The 27,845-nt window shown below is 36.1% G+C and overlaps 1 protein-coding gene across 1 annotated transcript in view; it reads left to right on the forward strand.

Moving 5' to 3' along the window:
• DDX10 (DEAD-box helicase 10) overlaps positions 1-27,845 on the forward strand; it is a 266,513-nt gene that overhangs the window by 214,022 nt on the left and 24,646 nt on the right. Inside the window, exon 17 of the mRNA XM_047752198.1 lies at positions 24,303-24,439. Coding sequence (XP_047608154.1) covers positions 24,303-24,439 — 137 coding nt within the window. The remainder of the gene's footprint in view (positions 1-24,302; positions 24,440-27,845) is intronic.

Here is a 27,845-nt window from a genome sequence, read left to right on the forward strand (position 1 = left end):
GCGACAGTGGGAACTCCAAGCCAGCATTTTTAAAAACATACTTCAATTAAAAAGCTTGAACTGAATAACTCTTATACATATAAACTACTAACTGGAACATACATATAGTTGCTATTAGTATTAAGAATTAGTAAAAATATACTTTTGTTTTTCTTTTTAGGGCTGCACCTGCAGCATATGGAAGTTCCCAGGCTAGGGGTCAAATCAGAGCTGCAGCTGAAGCCTCTGCCACAGCCACAGCAACACTGGATCTGAGCAGCATCTGTGATCTACACCACAGCTTGCAGCAACACCAGATACTTAACCCACTGAGCAAGGGCAGGGATCAAACTTGCATCCTCAAAGAGATAGTGGTGTGTTCTTAACCTGCTGAGTGACAACAGGAAGTCCAAAATATACATTTTTTTAAAGAGTCTCAACTTATTGTAATTTTGGTCGTTGCATATGTTCTCATGATTACTATCATGTGGGAAGAGATGAAGATGGAGGAATCTAGGCTTTTTTTTTAATGGAAAAAAAAAAAATCCTTGTTTTTAAGAGGTTAACAGCTTTGGGCCCCTAGAATTAAGTCCAGATTTTCTTACCATACATTCAAGCAGGCCTCTTGCACACTGGCCCTTGTCTACATTTCTAGCCTTGGCTCCCAGTGTTGTCCCATCCTTCATGGTCCTGAAACCCTGTTCTTTCCTGCCCCTTTCTCTGTCCCTTTGCCCTGTAAATTCTGACTCGTGCTTAGGATAGTTTGGGCTGTCTTCTATGAAGTGTCCTCTGTCCCCTTAGATTCTCTTTCTGTCTGCACACACAAGTAACTATAAGCAGGTGCTTTGTCGTTTAGAAGTCTTTCATCCACTAAAATGGCATATAATAAATAATCTATAAATACTTGCTGCAGAGAGGAAGGAAAAGACAAAGTACACGAGAGTTCACAGATTTGTGTAATAGCTTCATAGTGATTGGGATTTATATTGCTTTGAAGATTATTATCAACATCATTGACCTGGTAGTTCAGATTATAGATGAAGATGGGAGATGTTTATTTAAATTATCTTTTTTGGAAAGAATTTTAGGTTAATTTTGTATTAAACCCAAAGGTTTGGGGTCTAGCTCTATCACTGACAGTAATTAAATGATATAGTCCTATTTCCTAATCTGTACAATGTGAAATTTTAATACAATTTTCATTTATTCATTTGTTCATTCATTAAACACTTGTGCTCTAGACATTATTTTTTATCTTTAAAATTTAATCTTTAAATAATGGGCTTTCTACTTACATTGCTTAAACCTTTAAAAGATGCACCAAAATTGTTTTTTTTATCTTTTGTTAGCAGCTTATTTGCCTACCTTATTCTTTTGGAAAACTGCGCAAAATAAAGTGTCTTTCAAATATGTGGTCACTAGAGATTGTAGTTTCAACTCTGTCTCTAGATAATTATATATGAATAGGTGATTTAATCTTAGCCGAACATCTGAAAGATACACAGAAATTGCTTTTTGTCAGCTTCTTTGCAGTTTCTTACCAGGGAAGCATTGATTGCTAAATAGAATACTAAAGAGATTGATATGCAAGATTAGCTATATTTTTTTCCCAAAGAGGGGAAGTAATAGAAGGTAAGAAATTTCATGCAAATTTATGCAGTGGATGGATTAGCTCTGATTTCCAGGAATTCATCTCCTCAAAATATGTTTCTCCTGTGTAAATAAAACATTTTCTTTACTTTTGTTTTGCTGAAGGGAAAATTGATTATCTTAATTCTACCTCTATTCAATCCCACTTATAAATGACTGTATGGCAAATTGTAAAGAAATAGAATAGAGAATTTCAACACTTGCAGGTTTTCACTACACAAGTGAAGTTTAATTTTTGGATATTAAATTTTAATTTAAATATTAAAATCATGAACTAGTTGATTTCTTAGTTAAACATTGTGAGTGAGAACATGAGGATAGTAATATACTTTGTACTGCTGTGTACTAAGTTGATGCTGAGTTTTATAGATAGGAGAATAAGAATTAGAAAATAGTAAGTGAGCTTGAAATTTCATAGTATATCCTTAATGTCTTTAAGGTGAAGGTGGTAAAGATGTAGGAAATTCATGGTAATTCAGTCTTTCTATAGTATAATGCACTTAGAGATTGTTTTGTACATTTTTTAAAAATTTATTTAAACAATTTTAAATGAGAATCTTTTTTCATAAGTGTAAGCCATTGCTTATTATGTCCCACAGATTATGATTATTCTAATTTTAATGTGAAATTCGTTTCAACTAAATTTGAAAAATAGAAGCCTAAAATGGAGTTAAGTTAAAACTGCTAGAGTAGGTTTAAGAAAATATTGTCATGGCTTATCTTAGTGCTAGTTCATTATTTTTTGTAAGTAAAAACTTAATTTTTTTGTTGCCAAAGTATCATGGGGAAAATAACAAAGTTAATCGGATTCAAAATGCAGAACATTTTAGAAAATGGTATTTTGCTCATTTTGGCATACTCTTCTGTAAAATTGTTTTAAAAAAAAGTAAAACTTACAATAAAAGACAGCTGTGTGACTTTTCAATTAAGAAGTGATTGTGGAATTTTAACTGAACTTGGGAACAATTTATAATCCATGTCCATTTTTGAAGAAGTAAAGACTTTCATTTACTATAAAGAATGTTGAGTGATTGCTTTCTTTTCTTCTTCTTCTTCTTCTTCTTCTTTAATAGAAATTTCTTATCCTATATACAAACTTTTTAGAATATTGGATTTGTAGTTGGCATTTATGCTCTGGCCTGCAATTCAGATCATAACTATTTTGGTCAATTTCAAAATAAGTAAAAAATAGAATTTTAGGTAATTTGTAATTTGTGTTTAGTGAGATTTGAAATAATCTCCTTTGAGTAATAGAGGCAGGCTTTGATTTGGGTAATTAAAGAGTGCATACTGAGACCTCTTACTAATGCTTGAACAGTTAAATTGGCTGTTTTAAGACGTGTAAGAGTTCTCATAAGCCAGTGTAATGCTCCTCAGAAAACTTTCCAGGGTGTTAGATGTCATTATGGAGTGAATTATTTTTCTGCTTAGTACACAAGGCATAGCTGTTTTTCTAAATTGTTTTGTTAATCCTATTATATTTTAAGTCTTCTGCGTTCTCCTTGAAATATAAACTCAGGTCAGAAAACTTATCATTAGTTTCTTTATTTTATTTTATTTTTATTTTTTTATTTTTTTTCTGTCTTTTTGGCATTTCTTGGGCCGCTCTTGCGGCACATGGAGGTTCCCAGGCTAGGGGTCGAGTTGGAGCTATAGCCACCGGCCTACGCCAGAGCCACAGCAATGCGGGATCCGAACCGCGTCTGCAACCTGCACTACAGCTCACGGCATTGCCAGATCCTTAACCCACTGAGCAAGGCCAGGGATCGAACCCGCAACCTTATGGTTCCTAGTCGGATTCATTAACCACTGCGCCACGACGGGAACTCCCCATTAGTTTCTTATTAAATGCTTTTTTCCCAAAATCTGTATATTATTTCTTAGGAGCAATATTAAAGAGTTTCCATTGTGGCTCAGTGGTTAACGAATCCAACTAGGAACCATAAGGTTGCGGGTTCGATCCCTGGCCTCACTCAGTGGGTTGAGGATCCAGCGTTGTCAAGAGCTGTGGTGTAGGTTGCAGACACAGCTCAGATCCCCTGTTGCTGTGGCTCTGGCGCAGGGCGGTGGCTACAGCTCCAATTAGACCCCTAGCCTGGGAACTTCCATATGCCGTGGGTGCGGCCCAAGAAAATACAAAATGGCGAAGAAGAAGAAGAAGAAGAAAATTAAAAAAAAAAATTACCATTTTTCTTTTTGTCACGTGTTATGTTGTATAACAGCTGGAACAAAATTTGTTTAGCCTTCAAACCATAATGGAATTATTTTTCTGTATTGCAATTATACATTAATACTAATTTTAGCATACATCTTATAAAATGTCCTTACTGATATTTCTTTTTGTAAAATGTAATTAATAGCAATAATATAGTTTCACTTAATAATATTGCTGTAGCTCTAGTCTGTAATAATCATCACCAAAAATATTTCAAAAGATTATAATTTTAATCCAAAGCCCTGTAGTTCTGATTAAAACAGAGGTCATAGCTAAGATCCAAGACTCATTTTAATAGAGTAAGATGCTTAGACACCAAACATGTAAGTTGCATCTGTTTAGCTAAGCAGTTTCAGATAGTCCAAAAGTTATCAACTTATTGCTCAGTATACCAAGTTGTTTTCTTTTCTTGTTGTTTATAATATACTGTTTGTGCCAAAAAGAAAGTTCTATCAACTTCCTCTTTGGAGCAGTTTTCCATTTACTGAGCAGTACTGGAATGTTTGCGTACCTCATGCCACCCAATTGAATCATTCAGAGGAAGTGAGTCAAGTCTTGAAGAGAGACAGGTTAACAGAAAAAGACTTTAGTAAGAGATCTACTTCATTGTGCATTTATTGTCCATTTTAGGTCATAGGCATACTTAAGAAAATAGCCACTGGGAAGAATTATTATAGAGTAGCTCTTGCTAGCTGTTACGCATTCTAAAGAGTATGACAGTGGTTGTACCTATACATATAAAAGGCGAAGTGTGAACTGGAAGTTTGGGGTCAGCAGAGGCAAGCTATTGCATTTAGAATGCATAAACAAGGTCCTACTGTATAGCATAGAGAACTGTATTCAATCTCCTGGGATAGACCATGATGAAAAAGAATATAAAAAAGAATATATAACTGAGTATATGTGTAACTGTACAGTAGAAATTGGCACAACATTGTAGATCAATGATACTTTTAAAAAAATTAAAGAAAAAAGGCCAAAAAATTAACAAACATCTGGTGAGCCCAGAATTAAAGATCTCTGCAGCCCCTTGCTGGTTCTTAGAACTAGTGATTTTCAGAGCAGTAGTCCTTCACATTTCTTCCTCCTGCCAATGCAGGTTTTACCTCCGCTCTCTCCAGGCCTAGTTTGGGAAGGTAATGGTTTAGGCACATTGCATATGGTGTGTTATTGTGAGTAACAGTAAATGCATGCACTGGTATCTGTCCAGCCACCAGTCTCCTTTACCCTAAAATGCGAGCCCGCACATGGTTTAGAGTTGGACGTCCTCTGATTGGTCCTGACATAGAAAACTGAGTCTAGGGTTTATTGTTAAAGGAGTATTATACCTGGTCTTTATCACATTTTTCACTGAATTCTATCTTGCAATCGTACCAGTTCCATAACTGATGCTTAACTCAGGGAGTTCAGGTCAGGTTTATATTAGAAGTCCATCCTGATGTCTTCCGTAGTTGCCTTTCTATTGAGAAAGAAAGATAATATTTATCGAGTGCCTACTTCTTGCCAGATACTTTGTACACATGTAATCTTTAGGTGAGAATGGCATTGTCTGGCCTTGACTGAAAGACTGAAAAATTAAGTATCTAGGCTAGTTCTGCCAGTGACTTGTTCTATGATCTTAGGAGATTTGCTTAAACTCCATAGGTCTGCATGTGTTTGCTTGCTTGTGCTTGAATGTAATCCGTAAAGTGAGAGTATTACCTAGACAATCTTCTTTTTAATTGTGATAAAATACACATACCATAAAATTTTTCCATAACCATTTTTATCATAAATTCATCATAATTTATCATAACTTTTTTGTGTTGTTATAATGGTGTTAACTATATCTACATTATTATGTAGCAGATCTCTAGAACTTTTTCATCCAGCATGACTACAACATTATACCCATTGATCTGCAACTCCTCTTTCCCCCTCCTCGCAGCCCCCTTGCAATCACCATTCTTCTTGTTTCTAAGAGTTTGCTTTAGGTACCTCCTATTAGTGGAATCATACAGTATTTGTCTTTTTTTGAATGGCTTATTTCACTTAGCATAGTGTCCTGAGGTTCATCTAGGTTATAGTATGTGTCAGAATTTTCTTCCTTTTTAAGGTTGAATAATATTCCGCTATATGTATATATCATACTTTGTTAATGCATTCATTCATTTGTGGACACTTAGGTTGGTTCCACTTCTCGACTGTTGTGAATAATGCTGCAGTGTGAACATGGGTGTCCAATATCTCTTTGATATAACGCAGTTCTGGTGCTGAAAGGCAGTGCTTCTAAACTTTTTTCCCTCCTCATAACCCCTGTTTATGAGTAAAAAATAATTAGAGTAGATCAAAATAATGAAAAGTTTCACAGTATTTTTAGTTTTCTGAAGGGTTTTTGAAGCATACAATCTATATGACAATCGCATTGTATTACAGTATACATATAGAATGCAAAATACAGAATCACGATATTTTTTTGAGGCGCTCATAAATTAGTGTCAGTAACTAGTTGCTTAATAGCATATGAAATATTTCATAGGTGAAGAATATGAGCTTACACATGACTTGTATGCAATATAAACTTAAGAATACCACAGCAATTTTATTACTATGTCTTGGTGGTAGATGGTAAGTTATTTAAAAAATGCAGATTCTCACAGATGTCACTGTATAAGAAACCCAAGTATATATGTTAGTATAATTATTTAGAAAGTTATGCACCGAAATTATGCAAACACGTGTCACCTTTGCTCTATAATCAATGAACAAACTCAATTAATAATAATAAATTTAAAGTGGCCAAATTTCGTAGTTGAGGAAAAATAAAAATTATAAACAACCTAAGACAAGAAGGATGACTCTCTGATGCTAAAGTGACCTTTAATTTTTTGAGTACTCGATTCTAGTAATTTCTAATAATTCAGTTGATCAGGGCCCAGTAAGTAGTCTTGACAACTGTAAAAATAAAAGTTCAGGGAATTATTCATTATTCTCCCTAAAGAGAAGCAAAAAGAGCTCATGTTTTTTTAATGAGTTTGCTCCCAATCTTGGCTCGCTAGTGGACCATGGACTTTGAGATTTACAAATAAATCTAAGACAACAGTTCTCCATGTACTTGAACGCAGACAGCAGTTCTCCGTGTACTTGAAAGCTTCAAAGGTACGCTGCCCAATTATGATAGTTATACACGTTCACCTTCCCTCACAACCATAATACATAAACGGTTACAGCAGTGGGTGGCAGAGAGAAAGTTAAACAGAGTTAGTAGACTGTGTGATATGGATAAATTAAGATAGTACTTGCTGCCAGTGAGAGGGGAGGGGTGAGTCGTAGATAAAGCCATCCACTGCCCAAGTGAATCATACCTTGATTGGAACAATCCCTTTTCACCTCATGTGTATACAAACAAATATAGTCATGGCAGTTGTTCCTTCCATTCAGATCTGACCTAGTGCCAAGGAGTGACCTAGGCAGTAGGGAGATAACTGGATATTTTGTAGATAAAACACAATGCCTCACACTTTATCTATAAAGTGGCTCTGTAAGAGTAATTTTAGATAGAATGCTTTTTGAGATGTAATGCCATTGCACACTTAATAGATTACAGTGTAGTGTAAACATAACTTTCTCTCATAACCACTGTCTGACGTGTGGTCTGTAACAAAGAAGAGACAGATACTGTATATTTACACTTATATGGGGAATCTAAAAAATAAAGCCAATGAATGTATATAGAAAAACAGAAACAGACTCACAGAGAAAGAGGACAAGCTAGCAGTACCCAGAGGAGAGGGATGGGGGGAGGGATGAAATAGGTGGAGGGAATCGAGTTATAAACCATTAAGTATAAAATAAATGTTACAAGGATGTAATGTATAACATAGGGAATATAGTTGATTTTATAAATAGCTTTGGAGTATAATCTATAAAAAATATCAAATTATCATGTCATATGCCTGAAACTGATGTAACAACTCAGATATACTTTTTAATAAGTTTAGCTTCCATTTGTGTACCTAGCTTTTCATTATAGATTTATTTCCTAAAGTTAAAACTGTAGACAGTATATATGACTCTACATATGGCTTCTGAGATATTTATCCTAGAGTATAGTTTTTCCATTTTTGAGTGTTCTGGGATTGCGTTGGAATGTATCTACAAATTAAGACTTCAGAAAGTGTCTCTTTGCTTTGCGTATACTAGAAGCTCATAAACATAAGCTGCAGTCTTAAATACTTCATTTGCTAATAAGCACAACTCTGTAAGGAATTTTTCTCCTATGGTCTTTATCTGAATTATAACAGGGAAAGTTAGGCTAGTAAGCAGAAACTGCTGAAAAGTACAAATATGTCATGAAGCAATTACCAAAATATTTTTTGTCTTGCCTATAGGGATTTTGATATCTAGGGTGTTAAAAGGGCATTATAAAATTGTATTTTAAATTACCTAAAATGTGATAGGTAATTTAGTGTTGGATTCTGAAAGAACTTGAGGAAAAATGTCTGTGGACCATTTAAGAAAAAGTTTTGCACAGCCATGAGGGCTTGGGGATAACTTCATTAATATTTCCTTTGACAGAATAATTAAAGGATGATCTTGTTCCTTTTGCAGAAAGATGCTACTGTAGCCATATCATTCGATTTTCTTAGTGATGATGAGTCTGTCCTAGTCCTCTCCATGAGTTCTCTTTGTTCCTAACATGAGCAGTTTTAATGAGACCATCTGGTATCAGGAGTCCATTCTCTAACGAAGAATACCCTGGAGCATGACTGACACAGAGGGCTGTAGCCCATGACAGTGTTCCTTTAACACTGCAGAAGGTTAGATTTATATTCCTCAATAGCAACATGAATCAGGAGTTCAAAGCATGCAATACTTGCTACTGGTGACTTGGGCACTGCTGTAACAAACAAGGCCACAAAACTATAAGCTGGCTATGTTTGGGTTACAAGAAAGCGTTGGTTTTAGAAAAAAACACATGAGCAGATTCCCAGGACAAGTACCAAAGATGAGCAAACATTTGCTTATGGTTCTCTCATAGAGAGATAAGTGTGGTCTTTATGACATAATGGAAAGAGGATGAACTTTTAAGTCAGATAACTGTTTTTTTCTTTCCAATTCTGTCATCTAAACTATGTGTCACTGAGAAGTTATTTAGCCCATCTAAGCATCAATTTTCAAATCTAAATCTATGTAATGAGAATATTAATACTTCCTGAAATGTAACACCCATTTTAAGATCAAAATATTAGGCTTTCCCCCTCATCAAAAATGGGATCTTAAAAATTCATTTGTTTTATAATTTTAAGTAGATATGATCTCTTTAGTTCTCTCCAGTGATGATGGAATTTGAAAACACAGAAAGTATTCATAAATGTGGTGGGTTTGTGCTTGAGTGTTTTAGCTGACATCAAGGTGCTATCTCTTCTTCTCCTCTCTAATTTTTTTCTTGCTCTACAACTGAACTGACCATTATATAGAAATTAAAGAGAGTTTTTACATCATTATCTATTAAATAGTACTGTGTAATTGTTTGTTAGAATATAATTTTTTTTCTTTTATAATGAAAATTAAAGTATTTTAATCTTTTTATATTTTAAAAATTGAGACATAATTCACATATAAAATTTACCCTTTTAAAGTATACAATTCAGTGGTTTTTAATATAGTCATGAAGTTGAATCACCACCACCACCATTTAATTTTCAGTACATCTTTGTCATCGCCTAAAGAAATACAGTACTGTCAGTCATTTTCCATTCTCTCCTCCCCTCAGTGTTGGCAGCCACTAATCTACCTTCTCTCCCTGTGAATCCATGTCTGCCTGTTCTGGAGACTTCATCTAAGTGGAGTCATATAATATGCTGTCCTTTGTGTTTGGCTTCTTTCATTTAGCATGTTTTAAGGCTTCATCCATTTTATGACATATATCAGTACTTCATTTCTTTCACCAACAAGTAATATTCTACTGTATGGATATCCTATATTTTATTTATCCATTTATCACTTATAGGACATTTGAGTTGTTTGAACATACTGGCTATTATGAATAATACTGCTTCTAACATTCATGTGAAAGTGCTTGTGTAGACATATATTCAGCTCTCTTGGGCCTATACCTAGGATTGGAATTGCTGGCTTATTTGGTAATTCTATAATTAACTCTTTGAAGAACCTCCTGTTTTCCAAAGCAAAGTACCCTTTAGTTTTAAGGTTCTCCTTTTAGCTCTCCTCTGCTCCCATTGAGTCATGGGTGCAATGATATTGGTAGGTTGGGAGGGAGGAGAGAAAAAGAGGAAAAAAATTTCATTACTGGGATTTTTTTTTTTTAATGGATAATTTTTTTTTTTTTTTTAACTAGCCAGTTGCAAATGATCCTACTCTTACTAGGAGGCTGGTTGTTAGAGCAAAGCAGTCTAAACAGAAGTGACCATGGCCCCCTATCTTCAAAATGCAAAAGGAAAAATTGATTTTGGTTGGAAGTGTTCAGTCGATGACATCTCATTCATTAATATCAAAATGACCTATTTCCTTGGAAATCATCCCCTTGTGGTTTACAGTTTTCATATTTGTAGGAATGTTTTCTTCACTATTTACCATTTTTGCCTTTTTGCATACATGTGGTTAATGGACTTTCATATTGTAGTGGATTCATTCATATGCATTTATCAAAACTTGAAGTCATTCGGTTCATTTCTGATTTTAAATTGCTGTTTATTTCCTACCAAACATGAGCCAGTTTTAGTCCCTGCAGAGACTAGTTTTCCAAAAGCTCACTGAGGAGTTCAGATTGGACTTGGATTTCCACTTGGTGAAGTGATAATGAATTGATAGAACAAACCATGAAGAATGTAGCAAAAGCAAACATGCACAGGACTGAAAACCCATCTCATCAATGTTTCCTTGCTCTAAGGCGTCAAGCTCAGCTAGCTTCATCATGTTTGTTTGTTTGTTTTCCTCTCCCTCAGCTATGACAGTTTTGGCCAAAGATTGAAAACATAGCCATGTGACAGGAGAGGTACATGATTCTGTTCTTTCTGTGGCAGTTTTATGAATTATTGTGGTATTATGAATTCTTGTCTTTACTGTCAATTTTATGACTTTTGTTCTGTGTTTTTCTGCTTCTTAGCAGCTCGAAACAATTCTTAAGAGAGAGACTGGCAGGTGTTACTGTATAGTTGAAACCTAAATCATGTTCAAGGCTTTTTGGGATAAATGACCTTCTCAAAGCTCCAAAACTGTCTAATTTGAGACCTCTGTTCTTATTATCAGCACAGCCCCAAGAAGTACAGTTGTACCAAGCAAGTTGACCAGGGAGTGGGCTCATGGACTATTGAGAATTACGGCTCTCCTCCTCTCCAAATGCATGTGTGCACCTACCGAAAATATTTTGCATGTTGTTTTAATCATTTGGGGGCTTCCAGGAACCCTGTGTTAAGAACTTCTAATCTAAATATCAGCCTTAATACTCTTTATTTGATTAAAGAGCTCATACCAACTTCTTTTTTAGAATCTTTTTAAAACAGTATTTTGTTTCTTTGATTTAAAAAATATTGCTTATTGTAACACACTTAGATTGGTAGGAAGGGGGGAAATCCTGTAGTCCCATCCAGCCACTGAAAGCTTCCTCTACATGATTGTTTTTTGTCAGTATAGTCATTATACTTTACTGATTCATGGTGATCACTCTTTTAAGTGTCATTAAAATAGTCTTTGTGGAATTCTTTATTTCTTAACTTGCTCACAGTAAAATTCACTATTTGTGGTGTTCACTTCTATAGATTTTGACAAATACACAGTAGTGCATCCACCACAGTTGAATATACAGGGTAGTTGCATCATCTCAAAAAATTCCTTCTTGCTGCCTCCCCCCAGCCTTAGCTCCTGACAATCACTGTTCCGTTTTCTGTCCCTGTAGATTTTTCCTTTTCCAGAATTTCTCATAAATTGAATCATTCAATATATATAGTCTTTGGAGTCTGTCCTCTTTCACTTAGCAAGGTGCACTTGAGACTCATCATGTTGTTGCAGATATAGTCCCTGTCATTGTTGAGTAATGTTCCATTCACCAAACTATTTACAACTTGGTTTACAAAGTAGTACTTTTATTTAAACTTGAACTACCTTCCTTAAATACTATGATTGTTTTCTTTTTTCTCCTTTTGTCTTGTCTTTTCTCATTTTTTTTTATTTCCCCAATACATTATTGTTTTTTTTCTCTACTCTTCAGCATGGTGACCCAGTTACACATAACTGTATACATTCTTTTCTCTCACATTATCATGCTCCATTATAAGTGACTAGACATAGTTCCCAGTGCCACATAGCAGGATCTCATTGCTAATCCATTCCAAAGGCAAGAGTCTGCATCTATTAACCCCAAGCTCCCAATCCATCCCACTCCCTCCCCGTCCCCTTCCCCCTTCCCCTTGGCAACCACAGGTCTATTCTCCAAGTCCATAATTTTCTTTTCTGTGGAAAGGTTCATTTGTACCATATATTGGATTCCAGATATAAGTGATATTGTATGGTATTTCTCTTTCTGACTTAACTTAACTCAGTATGAGAGTCTTTAGTCTTTTCTCATCTTATCTTTTCTTGTCTTTTTAGAGCCACACCCATGACACTTGGAGGTTCCCAGGATAGGAGTCGAATTGGAGCTGCAGCTGCTGGCCTACACCATAGCCACAGCAATGTGGGATCCGAACACATCTGCAAGCCACACCACAGCTCATGGCCACGCCGTATCCTTAACCCACTGAACGAGGCCAGGGATTGAAGCTGCATCCTCATGGATACTAGTCAGGTTTGTTACTGTTGAGCCACAGCAGGAACTCCAAATACAGCAGGTCTTTTCCACATTAATATTTTTACCCTTTATAACCTCTGTCATTTTATAGTTTCAATTATATTCTCTTTTGTGTGTAATCCTATTTTCCTAATGAATATACTGCTTCCTAAGTAGATTTAAATCTATTTCACATTTCTGTTTATGTTAGAATCAGATTTGGAGAAAGCAGAAAGGTATTTAAGGATAAGATGACCAAACTGCTGGAATGTCTTTTCTAAGTTGGTGCAGTTTTGTTAATAATGATCATAAACATTTTTGTAGACATCTTCACATGCTTTTCTCGTTTAATGCTCACAACAACCTGGAATGGTAGATGTCATTGTTTAGATTATACAGACGAGGAAATAAAAGCTCCCTGAGTTAGTCAGTTGCCTAAGGACACACAGCCAGCCACTGGTAAAGCAATTAAATCAGGGTCTTGTGACTCATATTAAAGTATTCATTATTGTGAGAAGAATGGCAAATTGGACTTGTAAATTGTATTTTATTTAATATTTAGTGTAACTTCTGGATAGAAAAGAACAAGATACAAAGATGATCAATAATGGAATATACTTTTATTTAATAGGGTATTGTGAAACTGAAACATTGTTAATATCCTGTAGGGCTCTGTGAGATAAGCAAGTGAGTAAGCAATTTAGGAAGAACAATTAATTTTGCACAAGGCAGACTTGGAAGAAATTTTATTTTACTAAAACTCTTACTAAGGTTAAAATGCTAAATCATAGTCTCTTCTGCCATGCTGTGTTTCAGATTATATTCTTCTTTTATAGTAATGCTCAGTACACAGTAAGTATGCAGTAAACAATTGCTGTATGAATATTCCAAATTCTGAAGATCCCTCCAAATTTGGGGTTTGTTCTTTGGGACTTTAAATATTCATGTGCAAGCCCTTTGCCTGCCATTCTTAACTGTGTTCACTTCATGTATTATTTATTTCTCCTCTTCATAATCTTGTTTTGGAATGCTGGGGAAAAAATAAAGACATTACTGAGAGGAATTTGGGTAAACTCTACTAGATTTAAGAGAGAAATTGTGTTAAACAGGCAGCCTTTGTGTGGATTCTTCATATTCCGCCTGGATTTTGCTTTTATCCTTTCACAACATCCTGCATTCGTCTTCTCAGATTCCTCTCTGGTTAGGTGGTCAGAGCTGGCATGTGTTAGCTTGCTCTCATTAAGTGCATCTATTTTGTAAATGCTGGGTGTTAGAAAATACAGAGATGTTTTTGAGCGGGATTCTCGTAATTGTAGATAATTGTAGCCCTTGTGATGAAAGTTGGGATTTTCAGACATAGTTCAGCCAGCACATATTAGAAGTGCAAGAAGTACACACCTTGGCCAGATACCAAAGAGCCAAGTATATAAATAGTATTAAGCTAAAGCCCAACATCACCATTATGGATTCTAAGAGACAGAAATAAACTGAAAATATTCAAAAAGTATTTTAGTTAGTATTACGTTATTATGAAAAAGTAAAGGGGAGTCAGGCCATTCCACTTTGGCATTACAGTGCAGGAACAGTGATTTCTCAGCACTTTCACCTACTCCTGGGTGTGCTGTTCGGCACATTTGCTTTAGTAGATAGATGCTCATTTTTCAGGAGGCACATTTAATAATAACATTAATCTTTCTGTGCTCATAATGCAGAAAAAAACATTTTCAATAATTTTTTCTCTAACTTTGTACGTGGGATTTATAGCTTGGATAAGTGTCAAAAATCAGTGTATCTCTAACTATGCAAGATGGTTGCTAATTTCAGCAATCAGAAATTTTCTCTTAAATTTCAAAACAAAATATTATCTTCCCAATGCTATCATAGAAAGTGATTTTGAAACTTTATTAATGAGAATAAAATGTATTTTGAATACCTCATTTTTTTCTAAAATTTTATTTCCGTTACCATCTTTACATTCTTTGTCAGAATCAGAAATAGTTTATCATGAATTCTGGAATTTTCTCAATCCTCATGAAAGTTTGAGGTGTCAACGTTGATGTTCTGCTTTTAATTCATACAATATGGAATTAAAAGAGGAAGGCTCCTTTTTTTATAACCCTGAGTAGAATTAAATAACTAAAGTTTAAATTCAGCTCTTGAAGCTTATTTTTATGAATCCTGTATGCCATACAGGAGGGCAATAAAGGTAATTCTCTGTATTTAGACTTCAAATTGCTTTCCTCACTAACAGTCACTGACTGACCAGCAAGAGTGCCCATTCTGTCTTTACCCCATTACATGCACTGTGGCTTCCACCTCTGCACCTTAGAGTGGTTAAAACTAAGGTTTATTCCCTTTAATTTTATAAACATCTAAGGTCTTTGGCCTAACATTTACCATGGCTCTAAAGGGATGATTTCTTGCTTTCTGTATAGTGCAAGGAAATAATCTATTCTCCATATCCATTTCTCAGAGATTTTCTAGAGTAATATAACTTTGTTTTTCTTTTAAGAAAGCTTCAAGAGTGTTACATTTCTTATTGAGACATTTTGTGCTCTCTCAATTTTAACATTAGGATTTCATTTTTGTTTTTGCTTTTGCTGTGATCATGACTGCTCTTAGAAAAGGAGATAAGGAAAAGGAAATATTTATAGCATGTATAGAAGCATAGTTAAGCATAAGTTTACACCTCTTTATGTTGCCTGTCCACCAGAGGAAATTTATGCAATATTCTATTATAAAGTTTTTAACTTCTCAAAAGTTATACCCTAACTCCTTCATTTTTGCATACCTATCACGGGCTAAATATACTAAGCACTTAGGAAATGATTAGTAATTCGAGCTGAAGGCAATTACTTGAGGTTTCTATATTTTTTTAATGACTTTAAGGGTCAAGAACCTGATGATATGCAACTCCATATGTGTAGAAATAACTGGATTCTTCATGTTTATATAAGCTCTCAGTGCGGGTACAGACTCTTACATGAAATTTTCTTACATGACCCCCTAGGGAGAATTTTAAGCATAACTTATTTGTTATTTTATAGACGTTATTACACATTTCATTTTTCTTTACTGACTACTCATTTTTCCCATTAAGGTGCTGATTGTGTGTTTTCCAAGCATCTCCAGTTAATTAAAATCTTTACAAGCTTCTTTAAATTTAAATATTATAGGAGTTCCCGTCATGGCTCAGTGGTTAACGAATCCGACTAGGAACCATGAGGTTGCGGGTTCGGTCCCTGCCCTTGCTCAGTGGGTTAACGATCTGGCGTTGCTGTGAGCTGTGGTGTAGGTTGCAGACACAGCTCGGATCCCGGATCCCGCGTTGCTGTGGCTGTGGCGTAGGCCAGTGGCTACAGCTCCGATTCGACCCCTAGCCTGGGAACCTCCATATACCACGGGAGTGGCCCAAGAAATGGCCAAAAAAAAAAAAAAAAAACCGACCAAAAAAAATTTAAATATTATAAATTTTATACTTGAGAAATCTGAGGTGGACATTAAGTGGTTGGCAGTTATTAATAAAAATCATAGGGTCAGATCTAAATTGGTGAAATTTCTAGTGTTAAACTCATCAATAATAAGTACCCAATACTTAATAAATGATATTATATCCTACTTTAGTATTTTTACATTAAATATCCATTTATTTATCAAATATTTGAGAACTCTGCTCTGGCTTTTTGACAATAGTGAGCAATGTTAAAAAACCGTTTAGAGGAGACAGTACAGTTATACAATCTTCATGTAACACTTCATGAAGTGGGCAGTCTCCTTTTGGAGAACTGCAAATTGGGGCAGGAGGCAGGAAGCTTTTATAGGATAAAGAACAGAAAGAGAAAAACTGAAGATCTCTGATTGGTTGGGACCACATAATCAACGTTGTTCGGAGTGAGAAGGCCTAGGTTGGCTTGGTGTTTGGGGATTGGCTGACTGGAAATGCCATGTTTCTGGTCACTTGGAGCATTTACAGGGATGCAGAAGTTCTTCAAGTTTTGTTTTGCTGGTTATGGCAGCCTGGGCAGGAGCAGCTCTGTCTTAGGTCCAGAAATTTATTTTAACAGTGATAACAAGATATGGCCTCTACTGCCATGGAACTTAGTGCCTAGGAAGGGATGCAGACATTAAACAAATAATGAATTCACTCTAGGTGTGAGACTGAAGAGAAATCTGCAGGATGTTTTACTAGGAAGTGATGTTTAGAAATAGGTAGTCTGAGACCTGATTACTTGAAGTTAACCAGGTTTGATATAATAAAAATAAACGTTTGATCTTTGTCCCTGGTTCCTGACACTAAAGTCAAAGATTTTAACCCATGAAATTTCCTGAGGAATAGAAGTGTCTCTCATTGTTCATAAGGAGCCCCTGTTCAACACCCTTGAATTTATGCTAATAAAGTGACTCAGGGTGGGATCTCTAGATAGCTTCAGAGTAGGGACTGGTCACCAGAAAGACCAAGCATATGATTAGTGGCTGGACTCTAGCCCCATCGCCCTTCCTGGCAGGAGGTTGGGCCTAGAAATTGAGTTACAAGAACTCTAGAACAACAAGATTTTGAGAACTTCTAGGGTGGTGAATGTGTTGATGGGCTGGAAGGCGGCCCACCCGGAGAAGACATGGAAACTCTGAACCCAATCCCTCCTCCATACCTTGTCCTATGCGTCTCTTCCTTTTGGCTATTCCTGAGTTGTATCCTTTAAATAAATAAACTTTCCTGAGTTCTGGGAGTCATTCTAGAGAATTATCAAACCTGAGGAGGGAGTCGTGAGAATCCCTGAATCCGTAGTCAGCCGGGTAGAACTGCAGGTAGCTTGGTGACTGCATTTTGCAGCTGGCATCTGAAGTATGGGCAGTCTTGTGGGACTGAGCCCTTTCCCCAGGAGGTCTGGGCTAACTCTGCATAGTGTCAGAATTGAATTGAGTTGATACACACTCATTTGGCATTGAAGAATTAGTAATGAAAAGACACCACATATTTGGTACCAGAAAACACTGCAAACCAGGCAAGAAGAAGTAAAAGAGGATTCTAGTACAGAAATAGCAAGTATGAGACCCTTCGGCTTGACTTGTTCCAGGAACTGAAAGAAAGTTGTAAGCAGGTGGTAGACATAGTCAGACTTGAAACTTTTTTTTTTTTTTTTTAAATATTCTAATGACAGCACAGAGAACTGAGTGATCAGAAGATTGGTTTCAGGGAGACTCATTGGGAAGCTGATGTAATATTCCACACAACAGAAAAGAGGCTTGGGAAACAAGGGTAGTGAAAGTAGAGATGGACACACACAGGGTAACTGAGAAAGCATCCTCCTTGTTTTATGATACTTATAAAATAAGCTTGGCTTTGAAGAAGTAATTGTACAAGTAGAAAGTTCAAAGCTTTAAAAATGGTAAAAGTTGGAGTTCCCGTCGTGACACAGTGGTTGATGAATCCGACTAGGAACCATGAGGTTGTGTGTTCGGTCCCTGCCCTTGCTCAGTGGGTTAACGATCCGGCATTGCCTAGGGCTGTGGTGTAGGTTGCAGACGCGGCTCAGATCCCGCGTTGCTGTGGCTCTGGCGTAGGCCGGCGGCTACAGCTCTGATTAGACCCCTAGCCTGGGAACCTCCATATGCTGCGGGAGCGGCCCAAGAAATAGCAAAAAAAAAAAAAAGGTAAAAGTTGAGATTCAAGGTGATGTAGACCTAGCGTACATGCAGGTTTGCATGACCTTGATTAAGCTGTTTAGTCATTTGAATCACAGTTTCTTTATTTTGAAAATGGAAACAATAATTTTTCCTCCTACTTCATAGAATTTGAAGATCCAGTAAGATAATGTATGTCGGAGCACTTCATAAATTTGTTGTAGAAAAATGCTACTTCCCATCTATTTCTTCTCATCATAATGAAAGCAGACTAAAAAGCTCATTGGGTTACATTTCTTCTCTGGATATTTTTAACTGCCCTACTTTTAATTGAGTCTTCCAAATAAGTATTTTAGGAAAAGTCATTCCTATTTTAGGTGAAATATTTTCTCAGAGGTTCTGAAACTGTATTTCAGGAACAGCCAGTTCATAGAGGTGACCCTGATATCCTGATATGTATGAACTACTTTCTTTTTTTTCCACCGGGCCTTAAGAGAGAAGTGTGGGTGTGACAGTAGGGCTTCTTGTTTTGTTTTAAGCTGGGAGGGTGGGGGGAGATGGGAGAGTGATTGGCAGAGAGGGTGGAGTGGTTGCAGGTTCCAACCTCTTTCCTGAAGAGAAAGAGGCATGTTGACATCCAGGACCCATAAGTCGAAGACTGCATTCATTCTACCAAATGTTAGGAATTCAGCAGGGCTGATGGATTCAACTCAGTCTTGATCGGCTGCTTTCCCAGAAATGGAACATAGCTTTCATTTTGGTGTTTATGTGGATAACTATCCTAGAATAGTTTATTTTAGCATCAGGGCAGGGACTTTGTCTTATTCACTGCTACATCCCCAGAACCTAGTAGTGTGTCTGTCTTGTGTCTTCTTCATAAAAATTGGTTGAAGGAAGGCATTTTTAAAAAGCATCTTCGTAATATTTCTTAGACCATATTTAACATGTGCCATTATGATTATGAGCATATTCATTCTCCGAAATACACTGTGTACCATGTAGTCTGCAGTCTAGTTTGTTCTCCTTCCTTAACACCTCTCATACCTGTTCTGCACCTCCGTCTCCACTGCTGCTTCCTTCACTGAATCCCTTGTCTTACTTGGATTATTGTAGTTTTTAAACTGATATCCTATTCTCTTAAACCCTCCATCCACCCTTCCCATTGCTGCCAGGGTGCAGCATCTGTAAGGTACAAATTTAGTCTCCTGCTAAAATACTTAAATTGTTCACTTTTACTTAGAGGGGTGAGTTTCCAGCCATGATATTCTAACACATCGATAGGTCACAGTCATTTGGGAGGTGATAGGTATATCATAGTACATGTGTTGTCTCTCATGAAAATGATTCCAGAGGGCGATAAAAGGATAGTGCCATATTTATAAATTACCTTTTAAATAGCTCTGAAATCGCAAGGATATAAAGAGAGACAACAGCTAGAATGTTCATTTTCTTTGCCACCTTATAAAACTAGAAAGAGCATACTTCTAAACTAGACCTTTGCCTAAAAGATAAACCCAGTACTTTTCTCAGAGTGTTTTCATTACAGCAATACCTTTTTTACTTAGTGCTTTTTGTTTATGCTTTATGGTTATTTTAAATGATAGTACTTCTATTTTTAATAGGTTAAAGGCACATTATACTTTTTAACAGAGGTTATACATTTTATAGTTACGTATTTCTAACCATTCAAAAAATAAACTAAAAGACAAAAAAGATCAATGTGAAAATGTCTTTCTTCCATCATCTCTACACTTTTAGGTTGAAATTTTATTTCTAAAAGGAGTGATTGCCAACTTAAATTTCTTTGTCATTGTCATGAATTAGGAATGTAATACAGCACAGACAATATGGTCTGGCATCAACAGTGCAGTCATAGGTTAGGAAATAGCAAGACTTGAATGTCATCAACTACAGGAGAGTCATTGTAACAAAAATCCAAGTAATATTTTACCCATTTAAAAGTAAATTTTCATCATTTTGAATTACTGTTTTCCTTCAAATAGATAAACATGTACAGTGCAATATTGAGTTAGGTATTTCTACTAACTTCCTAATTTATTTCTATCATATTGTAGATACTTTGTGAAGGCCACCTGCTTTATAGTAAATGTTAAAGGAGCATATTAAATAGTTTTAGGTGTTAAAATACAATTAGTTGAAACATTCTGCTTGTGTCAGAGTCCAGATCCTGGAGCCAACAGAGCAACTGGAAATTAGGAGAAACCCCAAGAAGCAGGGAAATCACAGAGAAAGTGAGGCCAGTTCTGCCTAAGTCCTTGGCTGAATGTGACTTTTCACAGACTGGGGGAAGACCCATAGGAAACCAGGCTAAAAAAGCATCAGTTGGAAGCCATAAGAATAAAACGGAGGTGAGATATAAGTAGCTGAGTACCATAGAGAGATTTTGCAGTTTGAATCCAGGCAAAGTAACTGCCTATTAGAATAGAAATACAGTAATCCTCAGAAAAACCTGACAGAATTCAGTGTTTCTATAATATATTACCTGTAGTGTCTAGTTTTCCGCAAAAATACTAACATGCAGTTAAGCAGGAAATTGTGATCTATGGCCAAGAAAAAGACAATCAATAGAAACTCTTAGCCCAGATTTGAATTTGGCAAAGATTTCAAAGAAGCTATCTTAAGTATGTTAAAAGAATGGGAAATATGTTTGAAGAATTAAAGGAAAATATAGGTATGAATAAACAGAGAGCCTCCCAGAGCAATGGAAACTATAAACAAAACAAAAACAAACCCGGTCTTAGACCTTAAGATACAATTACTGTAAAATTTCTGCTAGGTGGCTAAGGAACAGTTTGGCAGTGTCAAAAGAAAGCAACAGCAAAAACAAAACAAAACAAAACAAAAAAAACAGAACAGAAAAAAAGATTGAAGAAAGATGAACCAAACCTAAGAGAACTGTGAAGTAGACTAAGATAGATGTTCTTGCAATCGTGGAGGGAATGGTGAGGAAGAGGCATAAAAATATTTGAAGAAATATTAGCTAAAAGCTTCTCAAATTTAGTGAAAAACATTGATAGATCTAAGAAGATTGCAGAGCTCCAAGAAAGATGAACACAAAGAAAACCATTCCTAGATACACCACAATCTCACTGCTATAAGATAAAGAGAAAAATTTGAAAACATCCAGACGAAAATGACACTTGTTGCTTATACTTCAAGGAAAAAACTGAAATTATTTGTTGCTAATGATAAAATTCAAGCTTTGAAGAAAAAGTTAGAATTCTGGAAAGCTTATATTCACTGATACTTTCCAATATTTGACTTTAGAAATCTTGTATCAGCCAATAGTTTCCCAATACTTTGAAAGTAATTTTTAAGTGATAATGACAGTGACTATAAGAAATGTTATTTTAAAAAATAGTATATAGTGAAGTGTGGAATATTTGAAGATTTGTATAAGGAAGATACGCATAATTTAGTGAATTACTATTTTCCAAATGACTAATACATGACATTGTGAAATCATTCACAGGCAAAATATCTATTCAAACTGCAAAGTAGACCAGTGGGTTTTAATGTAGCAGATTACAGCAAGTGTATTATTAGTGGCTTCAGATTTCACCTTGCAAGTTTTTTTTTGTTTTGCTTCACCTATAGAATGTAGAAATTCCCAGGCCAGGAATCAAACCTATGCCACAACAGGGACCCAGGTGCTGCAGTGACAATGCTGGATCCTTAACCAGCTGCACCGCAAGGGAACTCCTGGCAACTACTTTTTAAGAAGCTATCATTCATCAATTTTTACTGTACTATCAAAGAGTAACTGAATTTATTTTAAAAGGCTGTTAAGCAGCCAGAGCCATCATTGCTCCCTTTTCCCTTGTAATCTGGATTCCCAGATGCCATAGAGGGAAATAGGCAGGCAGTTAGACATGAGCCCTCAAGAAGAGAGGGGGAATGTGGGACTTCAAGGCCCCATCAAGGAGACTGAACGCAAAGCCTCTGAACCAGAGAATTACCAGCACCTTGTTATCGCCCCACCCATCTCATTGTAATGCCCCCTCCCTCCCTTGAGCAACCTGGCCTTCTCCTTCCAGCCCCTACTAGGAAAGGTATGGGGCCTGCTCCTCACTCCACCCCTATAGGGGCTTTATACATGCCTAGCCAACCAGCAAGTGTATAAGACCCCTCTTTCCCCAGCCAGTCAGCAGGTCAGCAGGTGTATCCTGAGACCTCTCCTGTCCCCGGGTTATAAAAACAGACATGACCAGGAGCCCAAGGTCAGCTCTCCCTGGTCAGGAGGAGTCAGCCCACTGTGTTAACAGTGTTTCTTGCCTCAAGAAACCTATATTTTCTTTTAAAAAAAGAAAGCCATTGAAGTACTTCTCCTTTTCCCAACCCCCATCTTTGAGAAACTAGATTTTCTTCATTTATTTAACCAGAAAGTATTGATGCAGAAGCAGATAGGAGAATCCAGATATCTTTTTCTAAACTAGACATTAAAGTGACTTGCAGAAATGTAAAATAAAGTTCTTTTGTATTGGAGATTGTAGCTATTTTCATAAAAATACTGTTTATATTAATGTAGAGTAATACTTATTTTAAATGAATGAATTTTTTAAAATTTTGTTTTAACTTATAATACAGTAAATGTCAATAGATATTATCCACATTAACAGAAGCTCTTTGGAGTCCTTCATATTTTTTAAGCATAAAAGTACCCCGAGACCAAAAAACCTTGAGAATTGCTTTGGTTTCCACCTTTAGATAGCAGATACCTCTGAAAGCATCAGACTGGAAAATTGGAAATATTTTGTAGCCCGGGAGATTGGTGTTCTTGAGTGTATGATGACATTCAATTTTTGTTGATATCCTTGATTATTTTCAAGTGGACCAATAGTATGCTGTTGAGTGTGCTGCTTAAAACTCTAATGGCAGCCTTTTCTTTTTCCCTTCTGATATTTATTTCCAGACCTTTTATTTTTAGCAGGAAACTTTACCTGGAAAGCCATAAAGGACTTTGGCAGTGGTGACTAATCCTTATTTTCTTTACTTCTTCTTCCTTTTGTTATGTTAGAGGCTATCCAGGGAGAGCTGTTCAGAAAGTGTTAGGGGACTTCAGCAGGGGCCTGCACAGTCAGTTGCTATGCTGTTCTGAGTTGTTATTCAGTTCCTGGGAGCATTAAATATTTGAAGTCAAAGAATCAATGGAGCTTGTCTCATATGGTGTGAAGAAGAATTATAGTTACCATAAAGATGGTAACTAAGAGATATTCATCTAGAAATTTGTTTTTTTGGTCCTGCTTACTGCTTATAATCTAATAAACACATGTGACAGTGCTTGTTTGTAATTTCTCATCTAGCATCTATCAGGTGACAAAACCAATCTGCCCGCAATAAATTCGTTATAAGGGTTATTCAGTACATAAATATGTAGTGAATTTATTTTAACATTCTGTTACTTTGTTCTTTGACAAAAATAAATCACTGCAAAACAAAAGCAAAAAATCTTACCTGCCTAGTTGCATGAAACTAAATAGTTCCCAACTTCTTCAGTGTGTTACTGCATTTTCTGTATCTTGGTCTTCATCCTATTTTTTTCATTAATTTGCGTTTAGAAGCCCCCCACCCCCACCCCGCCACCGTTAATGAGCTTGAACAGATCTGATTGTTATTTTAAGACTTACTGTCATCATAAAATGATGAGACATGTTTCTGTACTCTTTTTCTGGCCTTTTATATTTTCACCTGATATTTTTGGTAGTCTTGAAACTTGCATCATGCCAGGAACACGAAAACTATTTTATACTTTATTTCCTTGATAGTTGATTTACAGGGAAGTAATTAAACTCTCAATTTTTCCCCATATTTCATTTAAGGGATTTAAACTATTTACTTTTTGACCATATTTTGTTTTGTTTTTGAAATGATGTAGGTTTTCTTTCTCAGCACAAGTGATCATGGCTCTGAAAGTCACAGAGGCTTCCACCAGAATAGAAGGCTTCTAATTTGTGGATCTCAATTGGGGTATTTATTTGGCGTTAGAAATAAGACCTGATTGTTTATCAGCTCTTTTCTGAAACCACGCTTTCTCTTGTGTTTTCTTAGGCCAAAGATGAAGAGGAAGCTTTTCTCGATTGGAGTGACGATGACACTGATGGGTTTGATCCAAGCACACTTCCAGATCCTGATAAGTATAGAAGCTCCGAAGAATCAGACAGTGATGATGTGGGAAATCAAATCAGGTGTGTTTTTACCATTCGTAGCAGGTCTCCTTTTAATAAGTTCAGAAGATGTGTGGAGACAATGTCTCAGTCTTTTCTCATTTTAGGGGCCTTTTACTGTGTCTGTAATTCCTGCTAACAGATAAAGTGTGATACACGGTTGTAGTTTCTCTTGCTTATTCTATTCCCTTTTTCTTATCTCTCTTTCTGAATCCTTTATGCTTAAGTATGTGATGCTCTAAGGTATGTTTAGTGCAGACGGAGGTAAGATTTTATTTTGATTCACCGTCGAAGAACTCTGTGGAGATTATTGTTAAAAATTATCTCTGAATTTTTTAAAAGGGCAGTTATACTTAACATTCTTTGATATAAAATTAAGAAACATAAAATAATGAAAAACTCATACATAAACAGCCCTTGACATTCTCTCAGACGAGAACCTGTTCATTTTAATATGGACTTATTTGCTGCCATGCCAAAAACAGATGAAATGTGATGAATGACTTGCTCAGCATTTGTTTTCAGAGTACTGTGTATTAGGTTATATTGAGAGTCTGTTGATTTAAAAGTTGAAAATATTGGGAGTTCCCAATATGGCTCAGCAGTAACAAACCCTAGTATTCATGAAGACACTGGTTTGATCCCTGGTCTCGTGCATTGGTTAAGAATCCAGCGTTGCCTTGAACTGTGGTGTAGGTGGCAGATGCAGCTCATATCCCACATTGCTGTGGCTGTGGTGTAGGCTGGCAGCTGCAGCTCCAATTCAACCCTTAGCCTGGGAACGTACATATGCCACAGGTGTTGCTGAAGAAGACAAAAAATAAAAATAAAATAAAAGTTGAAAATATTGAACTGCCTGGACATTCGAAATTAATGAACCTGTTTAGGCACAAGGGAGGTGCTAATGGCAGATGAAGTTAATATGCTTAAAGGGAAGAGGAACTTGTTGGAACCCTTCAAGTGCTAGTCTGGAAAGTTCAGAGTTGAAAAAATAGGCCACAAAGAGCTGTAATCTAGTTTTAACCAAAAACATTACGAAAAGATCTCAAAAAGATCATCCCTTAGGAGCAAATGCTGTAGGGAGATATTTTCAAAGTTCCTCTTCATTTTTATCTTGTGCTTGTTCAAACAATTATTTTACAGTAGTGAAAATGACTTGTCCAAAATACAGTCTTCCCAAGTAACGCCAGAAACCTGAGACGTTTGCTATTGGAAAACTAGGTAGTGGACACAATAGCTTTCTAGTTTTGCAGACTAGATAACTAATAATAGCTTTACTACCATAAGAAGCACCACAGGTGAAAATAATTTATTAGGATTTAGAAAAATATATAAATATTAAGTGTTAAATAATTTAGGTTCAGGACATAATCCTAGTCTTTAGAAATTGACCTCTATGAGTAAATATACAGACTCTGCTTCAGAAAGCTTCTTGGTGCACATGTCCACACTTTGATGAACTATCAGTGTAGTTAAATCTGTTGCCCTTTTTATTCTTACATAAATGTCCCTCTTTCAGAATTGTTTCTATGAGTGTGATATAACTTAACCCATATGATTTTATATCATTAACTTCCCAATGTTTCTGTGTAATTTTACTCTCTGGAGAGAACTCTTTTTTTTTTTTTTTTTTAGACGAGAGGAAACATTTTATTTTATTTTATTTTATATTTAATGATTTTTATTTTTTTCCATTATAGCTGGTTTATAGTGTTCTGTCAGTTTTCTACTGTACAGCAAGGTGACCTAGTCACACATACACATATACATTTCTGAAGAGAAGTTTAATTTGTTCTCATAGTTTGTTCTTCGGCCATATTTTCCACATCTGTCTGACATACTTTTAAAACAGAGCCAACCTTTGAAGTCACTGGCATAATGTCTGATATTAGGTATCTGATTCATAAGGACTTTTTTCTAAAATTTTTTATGATAGTTTTTGGATCACCCTTAACCTATGTACAGCAGACATTTCATTTCATTCTTCTGGCAGTTCTTACCCTCTTTGTGACATTTCCCTGCTTCAACCTAGATAATATTACTTGTTCTCTAGTATCTTATTCACATGTGTTTCATCCTCTTCCTTAGCCTATAGCTTTGTAGCTACAAACTCTGTCTTTTTATACCAACACTTTCAACTCTAGCCTCTACTCATCTCCCCAACATTCATGTCATAGGCACAGAGAAAGGCCCTGAAATATTTGTATCAATTAATTGATTGGTGAAGGATATAAAAGGAGAGTAAAAGAAGTATAATGATAAGCAGCTATATCACCAGTCCTTGTAGGTAAATGGTAAGGAGATGACAGAATAGATGTTGGGAGAATTGGAAGAAGCCAAATTCACATGGTGCAGTGATGAGGGGCAAGAGGTGTCATAGCATCTAATTCAGTGACAAAGGTTCAAATGGGAATATCTAAGCCTTATATGAAAGTTAAAATAGTTTTAAGTTCATGCATAACTAGAAACTGCATTATCAGAGATTGCAAGGAATTGATAAACTTGTCTTAAGCTGAAGAAAATTGTCTTTTGTTGACAAGACTGTCGACTAGGGCTTTATTCCTTAAGTGCATTTAGGGGCTTCCTAGCAGTTTTGTCCTTTGTATGAGCACAGTGATTATTTAGTCCAACCCCCTCTTCTTATAGGTTAAAAAAAAAAAAAAAAAAAAAACAAGCCTTGATGGGATGAAGTAATTTGTGATCACAGTACAAGTTAGGGACAGATCAGTGTAGATCTGCCTGAATCAAATCAACTCCTTGCTTCTAATACTCCAATCAAGTTATAAAGGATTACTCTGGCATTAGGAGAAGTAGTGCAGGAAAACCACCCCAAGGCAGATTTAATGTCTTTGGCTAAAGACCTCACCCATGGACTAATCATAGGATAGATTTCACTAGACCATGGTTTCCCAGACTCAGCCTCATTGACATTCTGGCCCAGATGATTCCTTGCTTTGGGGGATTTGGGGTCGTTCTAGACTGTTTAGCATCATCCTTTACTATTAGCACCTCCCCAGCTGGGATAACATGAAATATCTTCAGACATTGCCAGATATCCCTTAGGGAGTGAAATCCCTCACAGTTGAGACCCCCTGGACTAGACCCAGGATGGCCATACATATTCCTTGTGGTTAATTTCCTCATCCCTCATCCAGGATGGGCTTTGTCTATACTCCTTTCCATTTAGCCCTGGCAGTTCTCAGATAGGCTTCATCAATCACTTGGGATTGGTATACAAGATAAAACCTGTTTTCCATTCCTGGGCCAGAAGGCAGGGTTTAGGGTAAGTTAACGAGTAATAAATAGTCTGCCTGTGAAGTTTCTGTTTATACTGTCATTTTTCCTTCTCTCTTGAATTACCTCAATGGCAATGAATAAAGATATATGTAAACTAAGACCACATTGTTTTGGATAAGAAAAAGTATTC

Source organism: Phacochoerus africanus, chromosome 11 (assembly GCF_016906955.1).
Source record: "Phacochoerus africanus isolate WHEZ1 chromosome 11, ROS_Pafr_v1, whole genome shotgun sequence".
Classification (NCBI taxonomy): Eukaryota; Metazoa; Chordata; class Mammalia; order Artiodactyla; family Suidae; genus Phacochoerus; species Phacochoerus africanus.